Source organism: Oratosquilla oratoria, chromosome 2 (genome assembly GCF_046742065.1).
Source record: "Oratosquilla oratoria isolate Oo_2021 chromosome 2, ASM4674206v1, whole genome shotgun sequence".
NCBI classification, from domain to species: domain Eukaryota; kingdom Metazoa; phylum Arthropoda; class Malacostraca; order Stomatopoda; family Squillidae; genus Oratosquilla; species Oratosquilla oratoria.
In genome coordinates this window covers 61,429,803-61,448,374 of record NC_134778.1, presented here as the reverse complement: position 1 = coordinate 61,448,374, position 18,572 = coordinate 61,429,803, and the positions used below count along the sequence as shown (strand labels likewise).

The window sequence follows — 18,572 nt, the reverse complement described above, 5'->3', positions numbered from 1 at the left end:
TATACAAAGAGTATGAGGTCAGGGAGGGAACCAGGAGAGGTTGCGAGGATCTAATGTCAACCTGACCCGTTCGCGGCAGCGGACGTTTGGGCTACTACTTTTTTCACAATAAAATTGTCTAATTTATACATACCATGACTTAAATTCAAGTTATTGACAAATGTATCTTTGATCAGACTGGATTCTATTATATTTCTCGTCAAATATGACTTATCTTTAACAATTTCTTTAGCACCCTCCCAATTTATACAATGATTAAAATCCCTTAGGTGAATAAATAAGGCATTAGAAATTTGCCCACTCTTGACGCTATACTGATGTTGTTTTAACCTTACTTTTAATTCTTTTCCAGTCTGACCAATATAGCATTTGTCGCAATTTTTACATGGAATTGAACATATACATCCTTCTTCCTTATATGGAGAGTTTTTAATTAAAAGACTTCTAACTGTATTGGAGTTCTTAAATGCCACTTGAATGTTGAAAGTCTTAAGAATATGAGGTAGTTTGACGAAATTCTCGTTGAAAGGCAGTACAAGTAGGTTCTTTACATTAAAAGTTTTACTAGTTTTTTCCTCGTAGAAAGATTTCTTTGCCGATTTATAAGAAATCTCCACGAGGTGCTTAGGATATTTTAATTTTGAAGCTATGTTAGATATTCTTAAGAGTTCATCATCCAAAAACTCCGGACTGCAAATTCTATGGGCTCTCAGAAACATTGATGACAACACTGACATCTTTGTCCTGCAATGATGAGACGAATAAAAATGTACGTATGAAAGGACATTGGTGGGTTTTCTATAGACATCAAATTTGAAGGACCTTTCCTTTCTGTAAATCATTACATCAAGGAAAGGTAAATGATTATTTTCTTCTATTTCCATGGTAAATTTAATGGAAGGGACCAAGGCATTGAGTTTAGTTAAGAACAAATTAGGATCATCATTTGCAGGCCAAATACATAAGATATCATCAATGTATCTGTACCATGTGACAAAATGGGGGAGAATCTTAGGTAATAATTTAGTTTCAAAAAATTCCATGTAAAGATTGCTAAGAACTGGAGAAAGTGGGTTACCCATAGCCATACCAAACTTTTGCTGGAAAAAATTACCGTCAAATACAAAATATGAGTCAACAATGCATAATTTAATTAATTCAATGATAGTGGTGGTAGGCAGTGGCAACTCATGTTTCTTCAATTCTTCTTCAAGATACAACAATAAATCCAAGGCCCACTGTACTAACTATTCCTGTATCAGCCCCTCATGATTATAATCTCCGTTCAAGGGGTCCTGTGTCTTCATAACTGAATATGTACATTGTTTATGTTGTTAATTATGTTTGTCTTGGCCCGTATCCTGTGTCTTCATAACTGAATCTGTACAGTGTTTATGTTGTTATTTCTGTTTGTCTTGCCCTGTACTTTGTGTCTTTTTTTTTCTCTCTCTCTCTCTGTTAAGTGTATTGATTTGTGTGTGTACCTCTTGTTTAGCTATTGTAATGTCCCGGACGTCCGATAATTGCTGTCTTTTGTATTTTGGTTAACTGGCGCCAGTTCTTATCTAATTTTCTTGTATGTGTTTCTTATGTACCTTCATTATGTTGTATGTGATTCTTATGTATGTCTTCTTGTATTCTTGTTTATGTATTAGGGTGTGCTGATGTACAAATTTCTTTCAACATTTTTGTCATTACACTAGTGTGTGTGGAGTCTGTTGTATACATTGTGAATTACGTATTGTCTTGGTCATTACTTTTTCTTCTCAACTGCTCGGTGGGGTCAGCGAGTGGTGGTGGCCGAACATGGTAATGGTATGATACATATTATAATTACGTACAACATTGTACAAGTATTATATATTGTACTTACGAGGGAGAGAGGGTTGATGAAAGAATATTAGGATGGTTTGGACACATGGAAAGAATGAGTGAAGAAAGACTAGTAAAAGAGGTATGGAAGGCAGATGTGCAGGGAGTGAACATGAGGGGACGTCCTAGGATGAGGTGGATGGATGGGGTGAAGGGGGCTTTGGGGAAGAGGGGAATGTCTGTTGAGGAAGGAAGGGAGAGGACGGAAGACAGAGGTGAGTGGAGAATGGTTGTATATGGATGATGTTGTGACTGCATGAGGAGGAATGGGCGGGGGTGGGGGGTGGGGGGGGTAGTATGTGTGAGTAAATTTTGACGCAGCCCGAAGGGATTTCTCCCCGTCCTCTCCTTATATGCAAAGGGGGACGGAGAGAGGGGGGTCGCCGATTAAATGAAGCGGCCTTGCTGTGGATGTACTGTGTCTTGCGACACTGCTTCTGACCCAGGGCGGGGGGCAGGGTGCAGGGATGACCCGTCATCCAGGAGGTGCTCAGATGAGAGGAAGGGTGGGAGGGGTGTGGAGTGTATTTAGGGATGAAATGGGTGGGAGTGTTTTTATGCCTTTCCCTTTTTGGCTACCTCCCTTGGAAGGGGGAAAAAGCCTTGGTATATGTATGTATGTATGTACTTACGAAGTGTTCAATTGTGGTTGTATTTTTCCATTGCATAATTGTCATAGAAGTTATTGTATATTGATTTTGTTATTGTCATTGTATATTTATTATTGTATATTGTACATATGTAATAAGAACCAAGTGTTCAGTTTGAGCATGTATGTTTTCCCGCCAAGTCTGGCGTGGTCGCGTCGCTTAGCGTCAGTCTTGAATCTGCATACGAAGCGACAGCACGCTCGTTTTTGTAGTGCTCGTATCAAATACAATATTTTTTCATTATTGCATTATTTGACTGTTTCATTGGCCACCCCGATACTATATATATATATATATATATATATATATATATATATATATATATATATATATATATATATATTTGTGTGTGTGTGTGTGTGTGTGCGTGTGTGTGTGTGTGTGTGTGTGTGTGTGTGTGTGTGTGTGTGTGTGTGTGTGTGTGTGTGTGTGTGTGTGTATTCACCTCGGATCTGCTGCAGTCTCTGTCGTGTGTGTGTGTGTGTGTGTGTGTGTGTGTGTGTGTGTGTGTGTGTGTGTCTGTGTGTGTGTGTGTGTGTGTGTGTGTGTGTGTGTGTGTGTGTGTGTGTGTGTGTGTGTGCGTGTGTGTGTGTGTGTGTGTGTGTGTGTGTGTGTGTGTGTGTGTGTGTGTGTGTGTGTGTGTGTGTGTGTGTGTGTGTGTGTGTGTGTGTGTGTGTGTGTGTGTTGTCACATATATTCCCGTATATGTAAGGTTGGAATAGAATTATTATTTTGGATAACGGCGTCACTTGCGATTACATGATTGTCCGATTACAGAGAATGCGTAGAGAGAGAGGTTCCATACAAGTAGGTGTCTGTTCTTCGTTTTACGTAACACTTCCCGTCAGCCTAGAACGGCGCACAACGTTTCAGCTAACTTGGCTAATCAGGTTCAGTCTCCATAGACGCTAATCCTATGGGCTAATCAGAGGATTTTTTGTAGAAGGAATCAGGCACCTTCGGGCGCGTCAGAGAGTCAGTTCAAGATCCTAAGTGCTATGTAGAGGTCGTGTCGCCTCGGGCAGGATTGTCGGCTGATGTAAGTCCTCTGCACTCCCCCTGTATTATTCGTAAAATAATTAAATCATCTAGAATTTCATTTAGGTGTTATGTGACGTCAATGGCAGTGACGCGGGAAGCCTAGACAGTAAATCTCTCTATTGGTAATTTCTCTTTCACCCCCGTTAAAAGTTTTCGAGCGGGAATCTTCTGTTTTGAAGTTTATTCACTCAATTGTATGTCCTTGATTGTAATCACTCATGTAATCCTATTAACTTTAATGAATAGTGTTAAATGTTATCTGTGCGTTTCATTTTTCTTGATTTTATGATACCGCAGAATCAAGTGGCGACCGTCAAGTGAGCCACCCCAAAGACATAGGGTCTTGGGAACTCATTCATTCATTGACTCTTACTATGTGTTACGAGTCAGAAGTGTGAGCGAGATTCGTAACATATAATTTGGCGACGCATTGCCAGGATTTCAACGGTAAAGTGAAAGAATTATCAAAGAGAATTATAGCATCAAATAGGATTAATAGTGTGAGAAAATGAAGTTGACAAGCGCAGAGGAGGTATGGGAGTTTGTACACAAACCACCCACTAAAAAATGGATACAGAGCTTTACTGTCCACGAACTGAGACTCATAGCACAAAGTGTAGGGGCTGAGCACGCCTATGATGCGAATAAAACCGAATTAGTAAGAATTTTTGGAGAAATAGTGCTCAATCGAGATGAAAGTGGGGCAATGAGAGATGAAGGAAGGGCAGGTAGAGTGACTGTCACTTCAGAAAGTGAGGAAGAATTGGAAGAGAAAAGAGAGAAGGATGAATCTCGAAACACTGAATCTCGATTAAGCGAATTACGGTTGAAGTTAGAGGTAGCTAGAGTTGAAGCTGAAGTAAAAAAGGAAGAAACTGAGAGAGCTAGGATAGAAGCTGAAGTAAAGAGTGAAGAAATTGAAAAGGCTAGAATAGAAAATGAAAACCTTAGACTTCAAGTTAAATTGCAAGAAAGTAGACGAGTGCTACCAGACTCTCACCTCGTGCATGGGAGGCTCAGTTTTGATGTAGTGCATAACGCTAAATTGCTTCCTCAATTTGATGAATCACAGGTGGATACTTACTTTAGAACGTTTGAAGGAATAGCGGAAGATTACCAGTAGCCGAAGTAGCATTGGCCTGCATTGTTGCAAACAAGTCTCAGAGGCAAACCGTTAAGGGTTTATGGTGCTTTGGAAGATTCACAAACAAAGGATTACGATGAAATCAAAGCAATCATCCTACGAGCCTGTGAATTAGTGCCTGAAGTTTATAGGGTAGAATTTAGGAATTTAAGGAAGCAATCTAATATCTCACACGTTGAATTTAGTAGAGAGAAAATAATGTTATGGGACCAATGGGTAAGATCCCGTAACATAAATGGAGATTATAGGAAACCAGCTGAGTTAATGTTGATAGAAAAGTATTTGAGATCCATCCCTAAAGAGGTGTCCTTGTACCTTCAGGAGAAAGAAGTCTCAAAGTTGGAAGAGGCTGCAATCTTAGCAGATAAATACTTAAACCTACTGCAGGGAAATTCTCAGTTACTCCAAGAGGGAGAGAGGAACAGCCGAGGATCCTGCAATCAACAGACATTCCCCTCCTTCTCAACGCCCCCTTCACCCCATCCATCCATCTCATCCTCGGTCGTCCCCTGAAGTTCACTTCATCCACTTCTGCCTTCCACACCTCTTTTACTAATCTTTCATTACTAATTCTTTCCATGTGTCCAAACCATCCCAATAACCTTTCGTCAGCCCCATCTGCCATCTCCTTTTCCACCCTAGCTCTCCTCGAGTTGTAAACAATGGAAATTCATCCGATTTGTGTGACGCAATGAACAATGTTCCCCAGGGATCTGTGCTTGGACCGATTCTCTTTGTTATTTATATAAATTATATGGATGTTGCCAAAACCTCTGCTACCGACTCCTACGACTTATCTCGTGCTTTCGATGTCGATCAAAAGTTCTCTCGGTGCTTTAGTGGAACACTTAATGATAATCTGGCATGCCCAGCATTGATAAAGTTATTTCATCCTTGTCCATAGGTAAAATCACTTCAATACGGTCAATAGATATCTATTGTGCGTGGGTCCTTGGACATCCTTTCATGAATTAAAGTAGCCAGCCAATTACAACACTAATCTGACCCTAATGCCGTATTACGAGAGAGTAACTATAATGACCAAAGAGTGATCTCACTATACTGTAGATACATCATTAAAGTCACGCTCCACACAATGTAGTGTTACACATGACTTCTGCCTGCAGACGACCAACAAGCAAAGTATTCTTTGTGTCTGCCTTCTGCAGTCGCTGCAAACAACATTCTTGTATGTCCATGTGGACAAGGCTAAGCTACAACCGAGACCGTCAGCTTTGCAGTGCAGTAGGAGTCGCAAGTAGCTGCTGAATTAAACTAATCTTAATTTGTTTATAGTTTTTAGGGAATAAGAATTCTTAGTGCCCTAAAATGTTCCACTGGTGGACAAAACGAATTCTTTCACACTGGATCGCTACATCATTCTTGACATTGACTTTGGTATAAGTAACTAAACATTTACTTGCATTAATCATATCATGATTTTTTTTTCTTAAGGGCTATATTTCTCTCTGTTGTTTATAGACATAGACCATATGGAATTTGAACTGATGAATTAGATTTGTGTTATCAAATCAAACGTCGCCATCCCACTTGCCTTGGGTGGCAGTTACGTGGATACGTAATGCAATAATCGCTACAACTTTCAGGAAAATAGAAATATACCAGATCGAATGAGCATATACTTCCGACAAGGAGGCCATGTTCTCGGCCTAATTAACGAAAGGGTTGTCGATAGATAGATTTTATTTCAAAGAAATCTACAAACCTCATCAAACATGAAAACTGTTGAATGGAAGTAATGGCTTATCATGGGTTTTATGTATTTTTACCCACAAGCATGTTTGTGCGTTTATACATTGTGGAGTTGTGTGGTAGTTGATCTGACTCGATGGTCAGAAAAGTCAGAAACAGTTGACTGCTGTCATGGGCAGATATATTCTCCGTCTGTCAGACTCTAGTATGGTTTCCGATAGTGAAGAGGAATCAGGTTTTCGTGCTGAGCCTCGCCCACCCAAGTTTCAATTTCATAGGGTCGTGTTAAGTCGTAGGATACGTTGGTAGCGTAGATGATGTCCCCCTTTGCCAGTAGTCCTCCAAAGAAACCAAAAGTACCAAGGCCATATATCAAGTGGTCAGACAGAGCCATAAGGGCGAGGTCTTCGTCCCTCGATATGGGTTCATCGAGGGCCACTGCGTCCGGATGACGCCAGACCACGTTCTCGCGGCACCAAGGCAGGTCGTCCGACACCACGATGAAGGCCACTTTGCCATACCTGAGGAGAGGAAGAATGAAACCACGTTCAATAACAGAAAAAAAGGTAATAAAAACGTTCCTAAAAAAATGGACAACTAATTAAACAGGACGGAGACCCTGCTCACCTTTTTCTGGCAAAAGCAAAGGCGTCATGGAAAAATATGGGTTCCATCACTTTGGAAGCATGCAACACCTTCATGTGATGAATGTAGCTCGTCCTTCTGATGTGAACTCCAATGACCACAGGCCGTTCTGCACCAGGACCCTGAATGGTCTTGTCTGCAAGGGACGCTTCCTCCATCTGCTTCCTCCACTTCTCCAAAAGTAGGTCTCTGTATCTCTCTGCTGATTGTTGGACCGGGGGTTGGAATCGGTAGATAAATCTCAAGAGGTTCCTTCGAAGTAAAACAAGGAGAAAATTACAGTAAGTAGAGCATATTGATAGTTGGCGAGAAAAACATATGATAAACAAGTTAATTTCAAAGTAAAAGACAACAATACTACCAACCTATATTGTATAAAATAGGCAGGGTGACAGGGGTACGAACCAATACTTATTCTTTTATCTAGACCATTCAGGGCCACATAATTCTCGGCATTATAGATATTCATACCCCGGATATCAGTCTGTTTGCATGTAGAACAAAGGAAAGAAGTTACTAGGATTTGAATACGGTGTGTTCAAAGTCAGTCGATTGGAAAGAGAAGCTGTACTGTACAATATTCATGTACACATATGTATATATTTTTGTCCAAACAAACACACTTCCTTACGACACATATTTGATATAGAGATCATCATATCCCATAGATATGATAAAGAGTAGATGTCTGATATATAACAAATCCAGTAGACAATACTTCCAATATAAACTCAAAGATATACAATCGGAAAATGTTCTCCACATCCCTCCTACGTTTAGGCCAATGATTCTAAGCCTATTCCCTATGTATCCTATCTTTATATAGTGCTGTTCTTTAGCCTCCTAGAGACTGTTTCAGCACTGGTTATATCGTCAAGTACCCATTATCAGTACATTTTTGGTTTGTATTTTTTCTTGTGGCACCTAAAGGGCCTAGGAATTCCAGACGACCAAAGTCTTTTGTTGAACCTATGCATATATAACAGTGGATGCCGTGGTAGAGGATAAGGATTGTACTTTTGAGACAGCTCTCCAACCCTGACGAACATTTTCTACCATTAGAAGCTTACTAGCTACATTAGCTACACCTATGAAAATGATCAATAAATTTTATAGGTAAGCCAGCAACCCAGTTCTTAACTAGGTACACAGGCCACATCTTAATTTGTAATGGCAGAAAACTTTCACCATGACTGGTGAAAGGTTTAAAAGTACGACCCTGAGTAGTTTTTATGGACCCTCACCCTATTCGTGCACTCCTCAGGGAGAAACGGTAGTGGGAAGTTCGGGAAGACCGCCCTCATAGAGTCAAACATGTCCTTCCTCACCCCAACCTGGAAAAAGAGAGAATCAACGGGTCACCATCAGTTATCACACCCAAGATACTATGATATCATGAAAAATTCCCATTGGAATCTAGAACTATATGTGAAATGTGGTACAGTGCCACGCCTTGGTCTAGGCGCGAAGCGCCGACGACTCAATTCCGTGACACTGTACCAACCAATCACCTTCCCACACGTGCGTTACGTCACCATGTCAGCCAATGAAATCCGAGTTCAGTTTACCAGGGTCACCCTTTAGACTGGTTATTTTCTCTTCACTCCACGGCCACTTCACAAGGGCTACTCTCTGGAATGGGTACCCTTTCCTCACTGTTCAGCCAATTCATAAGGGCTACACTCTGGAATGGTCGTCTTCTCCTCATTCTTCAACCAGACCAGAAGGGTTATATTCTGGATTGGTCGTCTTATCCTCACTCCTCGGCCGATTCACAAGGATCCCTGGACTGGGCACTCTCTCCTCACTCCTCGGCCAGTTTACCAGGGCTACACTCTGGACTGATCTTCATGCCCTCACTCTTCGGTCAGTTTGCAAAGGATACTCTCTGGACTGATCGTCCTCTCTTCGCTCCCCGTTCAGTTTCGTCATAAGTGTTCTCTGAACTAATCACCCTTTTCTCACTCTCACCTATCCTCGTGCTGATCCGACCCTTCGACTGCAAACCAACATACCACGCTTGAGCGCCTGTCTAATCTAGTTTTTGTAAATATTCTTATATTCACCTTACTGCATCATCATGCCTGTTAAAAAAGAAAAAAAAAGAGAGAGAGAGAAGTAAAGCACAAGGTAAAGGAAGCAAAGAGGAGAGCACATGCGAAATGGGGTAAGAGTATGAAAGGAAATTTTAAAAAGTAATAAAAATATGTTTTAGAAAGAAATTAAGAGAGGAAGAGGAAGCGAATCAAGTAGAGAGAAAAAAAAAGAAGTAAAAGGTAGTACTGTTTCTGTAGCCAACACGTGGAGTTTCCCCTTGAAGACTCCTGACCGCCAAGCACAGGACAAAACTATGGTCACCCCTTAGGATGACACGCATTTGATTAATCCATATTCATATAAATATATATATATTCACTCCAGCAACTTTATCTATTTTTTAAGTAAAATAAAAAATGTTCCTCTATATTCTGTAACAAGGATATATATATATTTGTATTGTAAAAAGATGTTAAATTATTGTATACGGAAAACAAAGATTCAGGAATTTCGCTACCACTGTTGTATATAGTATCATCGACATTTTCAATAAACAGATATTAGTCATGGGATTGACTTTAAATATCCTAGCTATTCATTTGATTAATTCATATAAGTATATATATTCACTCCAGCAACTTTATTCATTTTGTAAGTAAAATAAAAGATATTCCTCTATATTCTGTAACAAGGATATATATGTACTGTAAAATTATTTTAAATCATTGTATACTGAAAACAAAGAATCAAGAATTTCGCCACCATTGTTGTAGATAGTGTCATCGACATTTTTGATAAACAGAGATCAGTCATGGGATTGACTTTAAATATCCTAGATATTGTTCTGGAAGATAGCTGTTCTTTAAGGAATAGTACCAGCCGTTAGCACTGAGCACGGAAGTGTTCATCTCAAAGGTACTTAAGGGTAAATACTTCGCGGCGAACTATGTTCTGACAGATACACTCCGACGAGAACACCACCAGCAGTCGGTACAGAGTACAGAAGTGCTCATTCCAAATGTACCCAGGGGAATCATACCATGGCAAACTCAATGGAGTATTCTGACTCCCCTTTGGGAAAAACCTCCCATACCTTTTCCCTACCACTCGTTTCAGGCTGGCCGCTTCCAACAAGGGCGACTAGTAGTGGAACCAACGTTGGTGACACTACAAGGTGCAGATGGAAAGATGATAATGGAAGAGAAGGTAGTAAGGGGAAGATGAGCAGAGTATTTTAGGAAATTGCTAAATGTGAAGGAGGATAGGGAGGGAAAGATAGCTGCAGTGGGAAGTGCCAAGAAAATGACCCTGATGAGTGAGGAAAATGGAGGAGAAATAAGAAAAGATGAAGAGAAGGCAGTTGTTACGATGATGAGAGCAGGTAAGGCACCTGGTCTGGATGGATGGCATGCAGAATGTCTAAAAAAAGGAGATACAGTGATAGTGGACTGGCTGGTGAGGCTGTTTAATGTTTGCTTGAGAGAGGGTAGAGTGCCAGAGGACTGGAGGAGTGCCTGTATAGTTCCACTTTACAAGGGAAAAGGGGACGAGTGTGTATTTGGGAAGGCTTATAGGAGGATCTTGATTGAGAGGATTAGGAGAGTAACAGAGGGAGTGATTGGTGAGGAATAGTGTGGATTTAGGACAGGTAGAGGTTGCGTAGATCAGTTTTTTGTGGTAAGACAGATATGTGAGGAAGCTATGGGAAAAGGTAAGGATGTTTTTTGGGTTTTATGGATCTGGAAAAAGCTTACGACAGGGTAGATAGGAAGGCACTGTGGGAGGTTTTGCAGATATACGGGATAGGAGGAAAGCTTCTAGGAGCTGTCAAGAGTTTTTACGAGAGTATTAGAGCTTGTGTCAGGATTAGAAATGAAGAGAGTGAGTGGTTCGAGGTAAAGGTGGGACTTCGTCAGGGATGTGTTATGTCACCCTGGCTGTTCAACTTATACACGGATGGGGTGGTGCGAGAAGTAAATGAATGGGTGGTGGGTTAGGGGTTGGAGATGTTTAAAGAAAATGGAGTAAAGTGGGAGGTGAGCCAGCTGTTGTTTGGGGACGACACTGCGCTTGTAGCAGTATCAGAGGAGGGATTGAGGAAGTTAGTGACAGACTTTAGGAGAGTGTGTGAAAGAAGAAAGCTGAAGATAAATGTGGGTAAAAGTAAGGTGATGAGATGTACAAGGGGTGAAAGTGGCAGCACACTGAAAGTGAGCATTAAGGGAGAGCGACTGGAGGCAGTGGATAGTTTTAGATACTTGGGTGCGAATGTGGCAGGAAAGGGTGGAGTGGAGGTGGAGGTAGAATACAGATTGAGAGAAGTGAGTAAATGCCTTAGTGGATTAAAAATTGTAATGAGAAAGAGGAGATTGTATGAAGGAGTGATTGTGCCAACAGCACTGTATGGGGCAGAAACATGGAACATAAGAGAGGAAGAGAGAAGGAGTTTGAATGTGTTTGAGATGTGGTGTCAGAGAAGTATAATGAGTGAGAAATGAGGAGGTGAGGAGGAGACAGGGGTGGTAAGAGAATTGAGAGATAGGGTGGATGAAAGAGGACAGAAGACAGGGGTGAATGGAGAATAGTTGTATATGGATGATGTTGTGATGCATGAGGTGGAATGGGTGGGGGGATGGGGGTGAGGTAGTATGTGTGAGAAAAAAATTGACGCATGCGGGGGATGGAGAGGGGGGGTCACGGATTTAATGAAGCGGCCATGCGGATGTGCTGTGTTTTGCGACACTTCCTCTGACCCAGGGCAGTGGACAAAATGCAGGGATGACCCGTCATCCAGGAGGTGCCGAGATAAGAGGGAGGGTAGAGGGTGAAGGGGAGTGGAGTGTATTAGGGATGGAATGGTGGGGGGATGGTTTTTATGCCTTTTTCTTTTTGGCTACCTCCCTTGTAAGGGGAAAAAAGCCTTTGGTATATGTATGTATGTATGTATGTCTGTATGTATGTATGTATGTATGTATGCATGTATGTATGTATGTATGTATACATTTCTAAGGCTTAATATAATAAAGTTCTCAAGTCAATTTTTGTATGTATAATGTGTGTGTGTGTGTGTTTGTGTGTGTGTGTGTGTGTGTGTGTGTGTGTGTTTGCGTGTGTGTATGTGTGTATGTGTGTGTGTGTGTTCGGTCGTCCCTACTTACGTTGAGTTTTAAGAAAACCGTGTTTCCTGCACTTCAAGAAGACCCTATTACCTGCACTTTATACTTCAACTTGAAAGCGATCATATGGGAGGCCTCTGCCATCATGTTGCCAAGCGCGCCATGCGGATTCATCATCATAAACGGCCGTGAACAGTTGATGACATTGTTCATCAGGAAGGGTACGTCCACCCCGTCGAACAGGTTCTCTCCCTGGAAGAAAAAACAAAATCATCGATCAAATACTTTGAGATCAGACATGCAGAGTGCCTTACAATCTCTTCCTGGATTATGTTTTTCTTTTCCATTAAATTCTTTGAAATCGGACATGCAGGAAACATGTGAACTTTGGTTTAGGTCAACATGAAGTCGAGGCATGACCCAATTCAGCTGACTATGATTCTTCGTGGGGGAAATACCCTTGTCCTCACGATTGATGGGTCCAGAAAACCCAAGAACCCTCGTCTAACATTCTTTTTCTGAGGAGGTTCTGTTAGGCTGTGGGTTCCCAGTGAGTCAAACTCACCACGATGAGCAGAGGTGGGGAACGCTCATAGAGTTGTTTATTGTGCTGTGCCAAGTGTCCTTCCCTTCTCTCTCTCTGTCTCTCCCTCTATCTGTCTCTCCCTCTCTCTGTCTCTCCCTCTCTCTGTCTATGTAGGGTATGGGCCCAGCGTGTGTTTGTCTACACGTGCTCAATGTAAATACACCAATGGTTACATTATCGTAACTCACCTGGCTTCTTTCTGCATCTGTTCTTCTTTGGTCCACTGGCTGCGGTCTCCATGTAAGATCTGAGTACTGAGTTGATATGAGGAAGCACAAGATGGCACAAGCGGCAGCAAAGACCACAAAACTCTGTTTCATCCCCTTCATGATGCAAAACTTGGGTTTCAACTGAAAAAGAGTAAATAAGGAAAGGTCAAATATATAGTTACTAGGAAATTACCCTTCCCGGCCAAAGTTATATCACCTCTACACGAAAGGCACTTTATCTACAGACACAGCTGTATCCTTGAGGAACGTGGGCTTCATTCATACACTGGAATGATAAAGATTCAGCTCAACGATTAACATTTCGCTATGTTCATTGTAGAACACCTTGTAAAAGAGGAAGAAAAGGCTATTTGAAGAATAGTTGATAACGGAGTTACCCCAGTACACTATATTAGCAAATAAAACCGCGTCACTCATTATGAAGAACAACACAGATAACACTAGAGAACATACTCGTAGTGAAAACAACGTAGTGTATAAACACACATGTCAGACAGAGAATTGTGCATCCCTTCAAAATACTTACATTGCAGTCAACAGAACTTCTCTGAAAAAAAACTATCACCACCGAAACAGCGATGGAGTTTTTGCTCACTACTCAGCACAACATGAAAAAAAAAACACAAGCAGCAGATTTGAGAAATAATACTTCCATCATTTACCAGACAGATCACAAGCCACACTCGATGATGTCACTGAACTTATGAACATATAAGCTGAGATTATTAGAATTTTACTATTCCCACCCGGCAGAGGAAGAGGCAAGAGACCTCGAAATCTGTAGATACTGGTACCTATATGAATATTGGAAACTTCTGTTCCACATTGAACAATAAAAAAAAAAAAAAGTTCTGCACTTTTGAGCGATCAGCTACACAGAACGTCACCGGCTATCCAATTTAAGAAAAATTATTATTATCATTATCATCTTAATTACTATTATCATTATTACTAGCCTTATTATTATTATTATTATTATTGTTGTTGTTGTTGTTGTTATCGTTATCAAGATTGTTGTTGTCATTTTCATAATTTTTCAGCACTTCTGGGGAGTATTTTTTTTTTCTTTTCTTTTCTTTTTTTTTAAGGCGAGCTCTCTAGATCTCTGCCCCGTGGATGCGCCCACCCGGTGTTATGAGGTCTTTCAAATTCCTCTGGGAAAGTCATTTGGGTCGAGACGCCATGAAGCTGTGGCGACACGCCACTTCTGCAGTGTCCCCTTAACGCACATAGCTTTGTATAATAAAATTTGTAATTTTGGTAAAACAATTATTTATGTCAATTATAACCAAAATTATATATTGTAAATATTGTGTCACATACAAGGATGGCCACTACAGTATATTGTAAAATGTATTTATATGTAGAATTATTTGCTTTACTCTATGCAATGCTTTAATATATTCAGTATGTATTATTCATGTATTGGCGGACGGGTAACACTATTTGTCCCAAAGTTTTACATTTTGATTAATCCCTCACTTGTGGACGTTACCATTTACCATGTAGTGACCAACCACATCAAAGCAAAAATATCATAATATATCTGAGCTTCCTTTGCCATCACGGAAATGAAGAAGACTCAATGGAGAATACAGCTTACCACCGAGGTTGACACAACCCTGTTGCAAAAAAAAAAAAAAATGAAAAAATGAAAAAAAGAGAAAAAAAATAAATAAATAAATAAATAAATAAATAAATAAATAAATAAATAAATAAATAAATAAACAAATAAATAAATAAATAAATAAATAAAAATAAAAATAAATAAATAGATAAAATAAAAAATAAAAATAAATAGATAAAATAAAAAATAAGTAAATAAATAAATAAATAAATAAATAAATAAATCACACTGCAACCAAGAAGTGCTACCCCGGGGGGCCGGTGCCTGATCTCTCGATTGGCCCCAGAAACTCACTCGATGTTCTTTACAACTTCTCATCAACTATCTTAGGAGCATGAGAACATAAGAATGAAGGAGACTGCAAGAAACCATAAGGCCTATACTAGGTAGTTCCATGTTCATTACCACCTATCATCCTCATCCATAAAGTTGTCTAACCTTTTCTTAAAACAACCGATAGTTTCAGCGCTCACTACATGATTACTAAGTCTATTCCATTCGTTGACCACTCTATTGGTAAATCAGTCCTTGCTTATTTCCATCTTAAATCTAAATTTGTCCAATTCAAATCCATTACTTCAAGTACTACTCTATTATCTTAATATGATGACTTTGTCTGCATCCCCTTTGTTAAAGCCCTTGATCCACTTAAATACCTCTATTAGATCACCTTGCACTCTGCGTCTTTCCAGAGAGTGTAAATTAAGGTGCCTAAGCCTGTCCTCGTAAGATAAATTTCTGAGCCCATGTATCATTTTGGTCATTATCCTTTGTACTGATTGTAGTGAAATGATATCTACCGCATAGTCAAGGATGGGTCTAACTAACGCCAGATAGAGTTTGGTAACTACCTCTACACTTTTATTCGTAACGGTCCTAGCAATGGAACCTAATGTTCTGTTAATTCTATTACTGGCTTTGATGAAGTACATATGTCATTTCACCGACGATGTGAACAATTTGTTTAGATCTTCCTGCAGCATCTCGGCGTCTTCTCCTGGCCTAATTAGGCGTCCTATTTTAGGGTCGTCCACAAACTTACTAACATCAATACTAATCCCATTGTCCAAGTCGTTTATATACATAATGAACAATAAGGGACAAAAAAAACAGAGCCATGGGGAATTCTACTATTCCTCCATTTGGATTTTACACCGTTCATGGTAATGCGCTGTGTTCTGTCACTGATCCATGCTCTGATTCATTCAAACACTTCTCCTCCGATGCCATGGGCTTTGACTTTATTTAATAGTCTCTAGTTGGGGCACCTTGTCCAACGCTTTGCTAAAGTCAAGGTATATAACATGGTAACTACCATTGTAATCTTTATAGACATTAGTGTAAAAAACGAGAGGATTAGTTACACATGACTTACCCTTGGTGAACCCATGCTGACAGTCACGAATCAAATTATGTCTCTCGATGTGATCTCTGATTCTATTAGTTATTATTGATTCAAGTATTTTACCTATAAATGACGTCAAACTGATTGGCCTGTAGTTGTGCATAGACGATTTGTCACCCTTTTTGAAAACAGAAACAACGTCTGCCCGCCCCCAAGAAATAGGCACAAAACCAATGTCTACCGACTTATCAAATATATCCGTTAACTGGTCGTAGGTTTCAAATTTACACTCATTTAGCACTCCCGGAAAAAAATCGTCTGGACCCGGGGATTTTGTAGCTTTAAGTCTATCAATCTATTTGACTACTGCCATTCTAATGCTAATATTTGTAACTCTACTTCCCTCAACTCTACTAAAGATCTGGTTGGAGTCAAATACCATATCTAACCCCTCCTTTGTAAATATCGTGAAAAAATATTTGTTAAATAGCTCGGTCATATTTTCCTCCGAATCTAAAATGACATCTTCGTCGTTTTTAAATGGGCCTATCCTTTCCTTATATTTTGTTCTGTAGAGATGAAAGAAGCCCTTTGGGCTGGATCTCGTTTGTCTGGCAACCTTAATTTTGTGTTGTTACGTTTCGCTGTGCGCGTGTTCTTTTCAACTAGTCTTGCCATACGTAGATCCAAGGTGTGTTTCACGTGTTTTTTTTTTTTTTACTATTCTTACGTAAAAGCCCTTTTTTCCGATTTTGTTTTTCAGCCTATCTGTCATCCATTTGGGCGTATTAGTATTCAATCCTGTTGTTTTGAGGGAAATAGATTTACTTTGCTCATTCAAACCCGAAGCAGTTAGGTTACTGTATATATCCAGATCGCTGTCCGTGCTGTTGATCTCACATTTGTGATAAACCACACTCTGGTGGCTTTGCATATTACTTTCCATTACTCGACCCTTATCTGGACACCTGGCTGCCCTAATGACTTCGAGCTGACCGTGCACGTCACCCTATCACAGATCCTCTGAGCCGGCCTCGCATATGACCAAGAGTCTCAAATATTTTCTCAGCTTTTCAAAATTGGCTCTCCTGAAGTCAGGTACTAGAACGTTATTCTTTTTATTTAATTATTCCCATGTACTATCAAATATTATTTCTTGATGATCGTTAGCGCCCACTTTTACGTTTCTAGCTAGATCCTCATTTTTAGGTAAGCGTAAGTCCAGAGTGGGATCGGTAATAATTTGTTTTAGTAAATTATATTGTACCACATAAAAAAAATGCTCTTCCAGAGTCATCCTGAGTTATGACAAAAGAAACAATATAGATTTAGTATATTTAGACTTTGCAAAAACTTTTGATACCGTCCCACACGAAAGACTACTTACTAAATTAGCTTCACACGGAGTAAGTGGCAGCCTATTAAGTTGAACTACAAATTGGTTGAAATGATCGAAAACAGAAAGTTGTTTTAAATGGCAAAACTTCTTGATGGAAAAATGTTACGAGTGGAATTTCTCAGGGTTCCGTTCTTGGCCCACTTCTATTCATAGTATATATAAATAATATAGACCACGAACTAAAATCTATTGCCTCCAAATTTGCTGATGATACAAGATTGTGCGGGATGGCAAATGATCACTTCAATCAATTAGATATTCAAGAAGATTAGATGGATTACAGCAATGGTCTGAAAAGTGGCTAATGAAACTTAATACAAGTAATTGCAAGGTTATGCACATAGGTACAAATAAAACAAAGTACGATTACAAGTTATTTGGAAATTCGTTAACAAAAGTGGATAGTAAGAAGGATCTAGGGGTAATTATCAGTAACGATCTCAAATCATCTAAGCAGTGTATTTCAGTCTCTGAGAAAGCAAATAAGATTCTAGGACTGATCGCGCGATCTTTTGACTTCAAAAGCCCATCTCTCATTAACAAGTTATATAAATCGTTAGTTCGTCCACATTTGGAATATGCTGTTTCTGTATGGTCACCGAATCTCATTAGAGATATTGACAGATTGAAAAAAGTAAAAAGGAGAGCCACAAAACTGATTCCAAATATAAAAAACAAATCATACGAAAATCGACTGAAACATATGAATCTGTTCTCCCTAAAAAAGCGTAGACTCAGGGGTGACTTGATACAGGTCTTTAAGACTCTAAAGGGGATTGACAACATTAAAAGTGACAAAATTCTTACACTGAATGAGAATCCGATAAGAAATAATAGTCTCAAACTGTCAGGAAAGAGATTTGATTTGAAAGTGGGTAAAAACAACTTCGCCAACCGTGTAGTTAATGAATGGAACAAACTTCCTGCAGAGGCAGTCCAATGTAGTTCAGTTCGAAGCTTTAAGATTCGTTTAGATAAGCACCCAAGCAAGATGCCGTAATGACTGCCATTTATCTTAGATTATTTGTTTATTTGTTTGTTATTATCTGTTTGTTTATTATTATTTGCTTGATTTTTATTTATCATTAGTTATCTGTCAATTTATTATCATATACTGTTTACCTGTTCTTTACTAATTAACTATACCTATGTATTTATTTGATTTAT

At 39.6% G+C, this 18,572-nt stretch overlaps 1 protein-coding gene across 1 annotated transcript in view; it reads right to left on the bottom strand.

Annotated features, from left to right (window-relative positions):
• Nucleotides 1-6,348: 6,348 nt before the first annotated feature.
• The window catches only part of LOC143039452 (galactoside alpha-(1,2)-fucosyltransferase 2-like), a 13,458-nt gene continuing 1,234 nt past the window's right edge, over nucleotides 6,349-18,572 (bottom strand). The window contains exons 2-7 of the mRNA XM_076209529.1: nucleotides 12,993-13,154; nucleotides 12,312-12,470; nucleotides 8,310-8,399; nucleotides 7,431-7,549; nucleotides 7,048-7,317; nucleotides 6,349-6,941 (exon numbers count right to left, since the gene is read on the bottom strand). Of these exons, the coding sequence (XP_076065644.1) occupies nucleotides 6,623-6,941; nucleotides 7,048-7,317; nucleotides 7,431-7,549; nucleotides 8,310-8,399; nucleotides 12,312-12,470; nucleotides 12,993-13,133 (1,098 nt within the window). The 5' untranslated portion in view covers nucleotides 13,134-13,154 and the 3' untranslated portion in view covers nucleotides 6,349-6,622. The remainder of the gene's footprint in view (nucleotides 6,942-7,047; nucleotides 7,318-7,430; nucleotides 7,550-8,309; nucleotides 8,400-12,311; nucleotides 12,471-12,992; nucleotides 13,155-18,572) is intronic.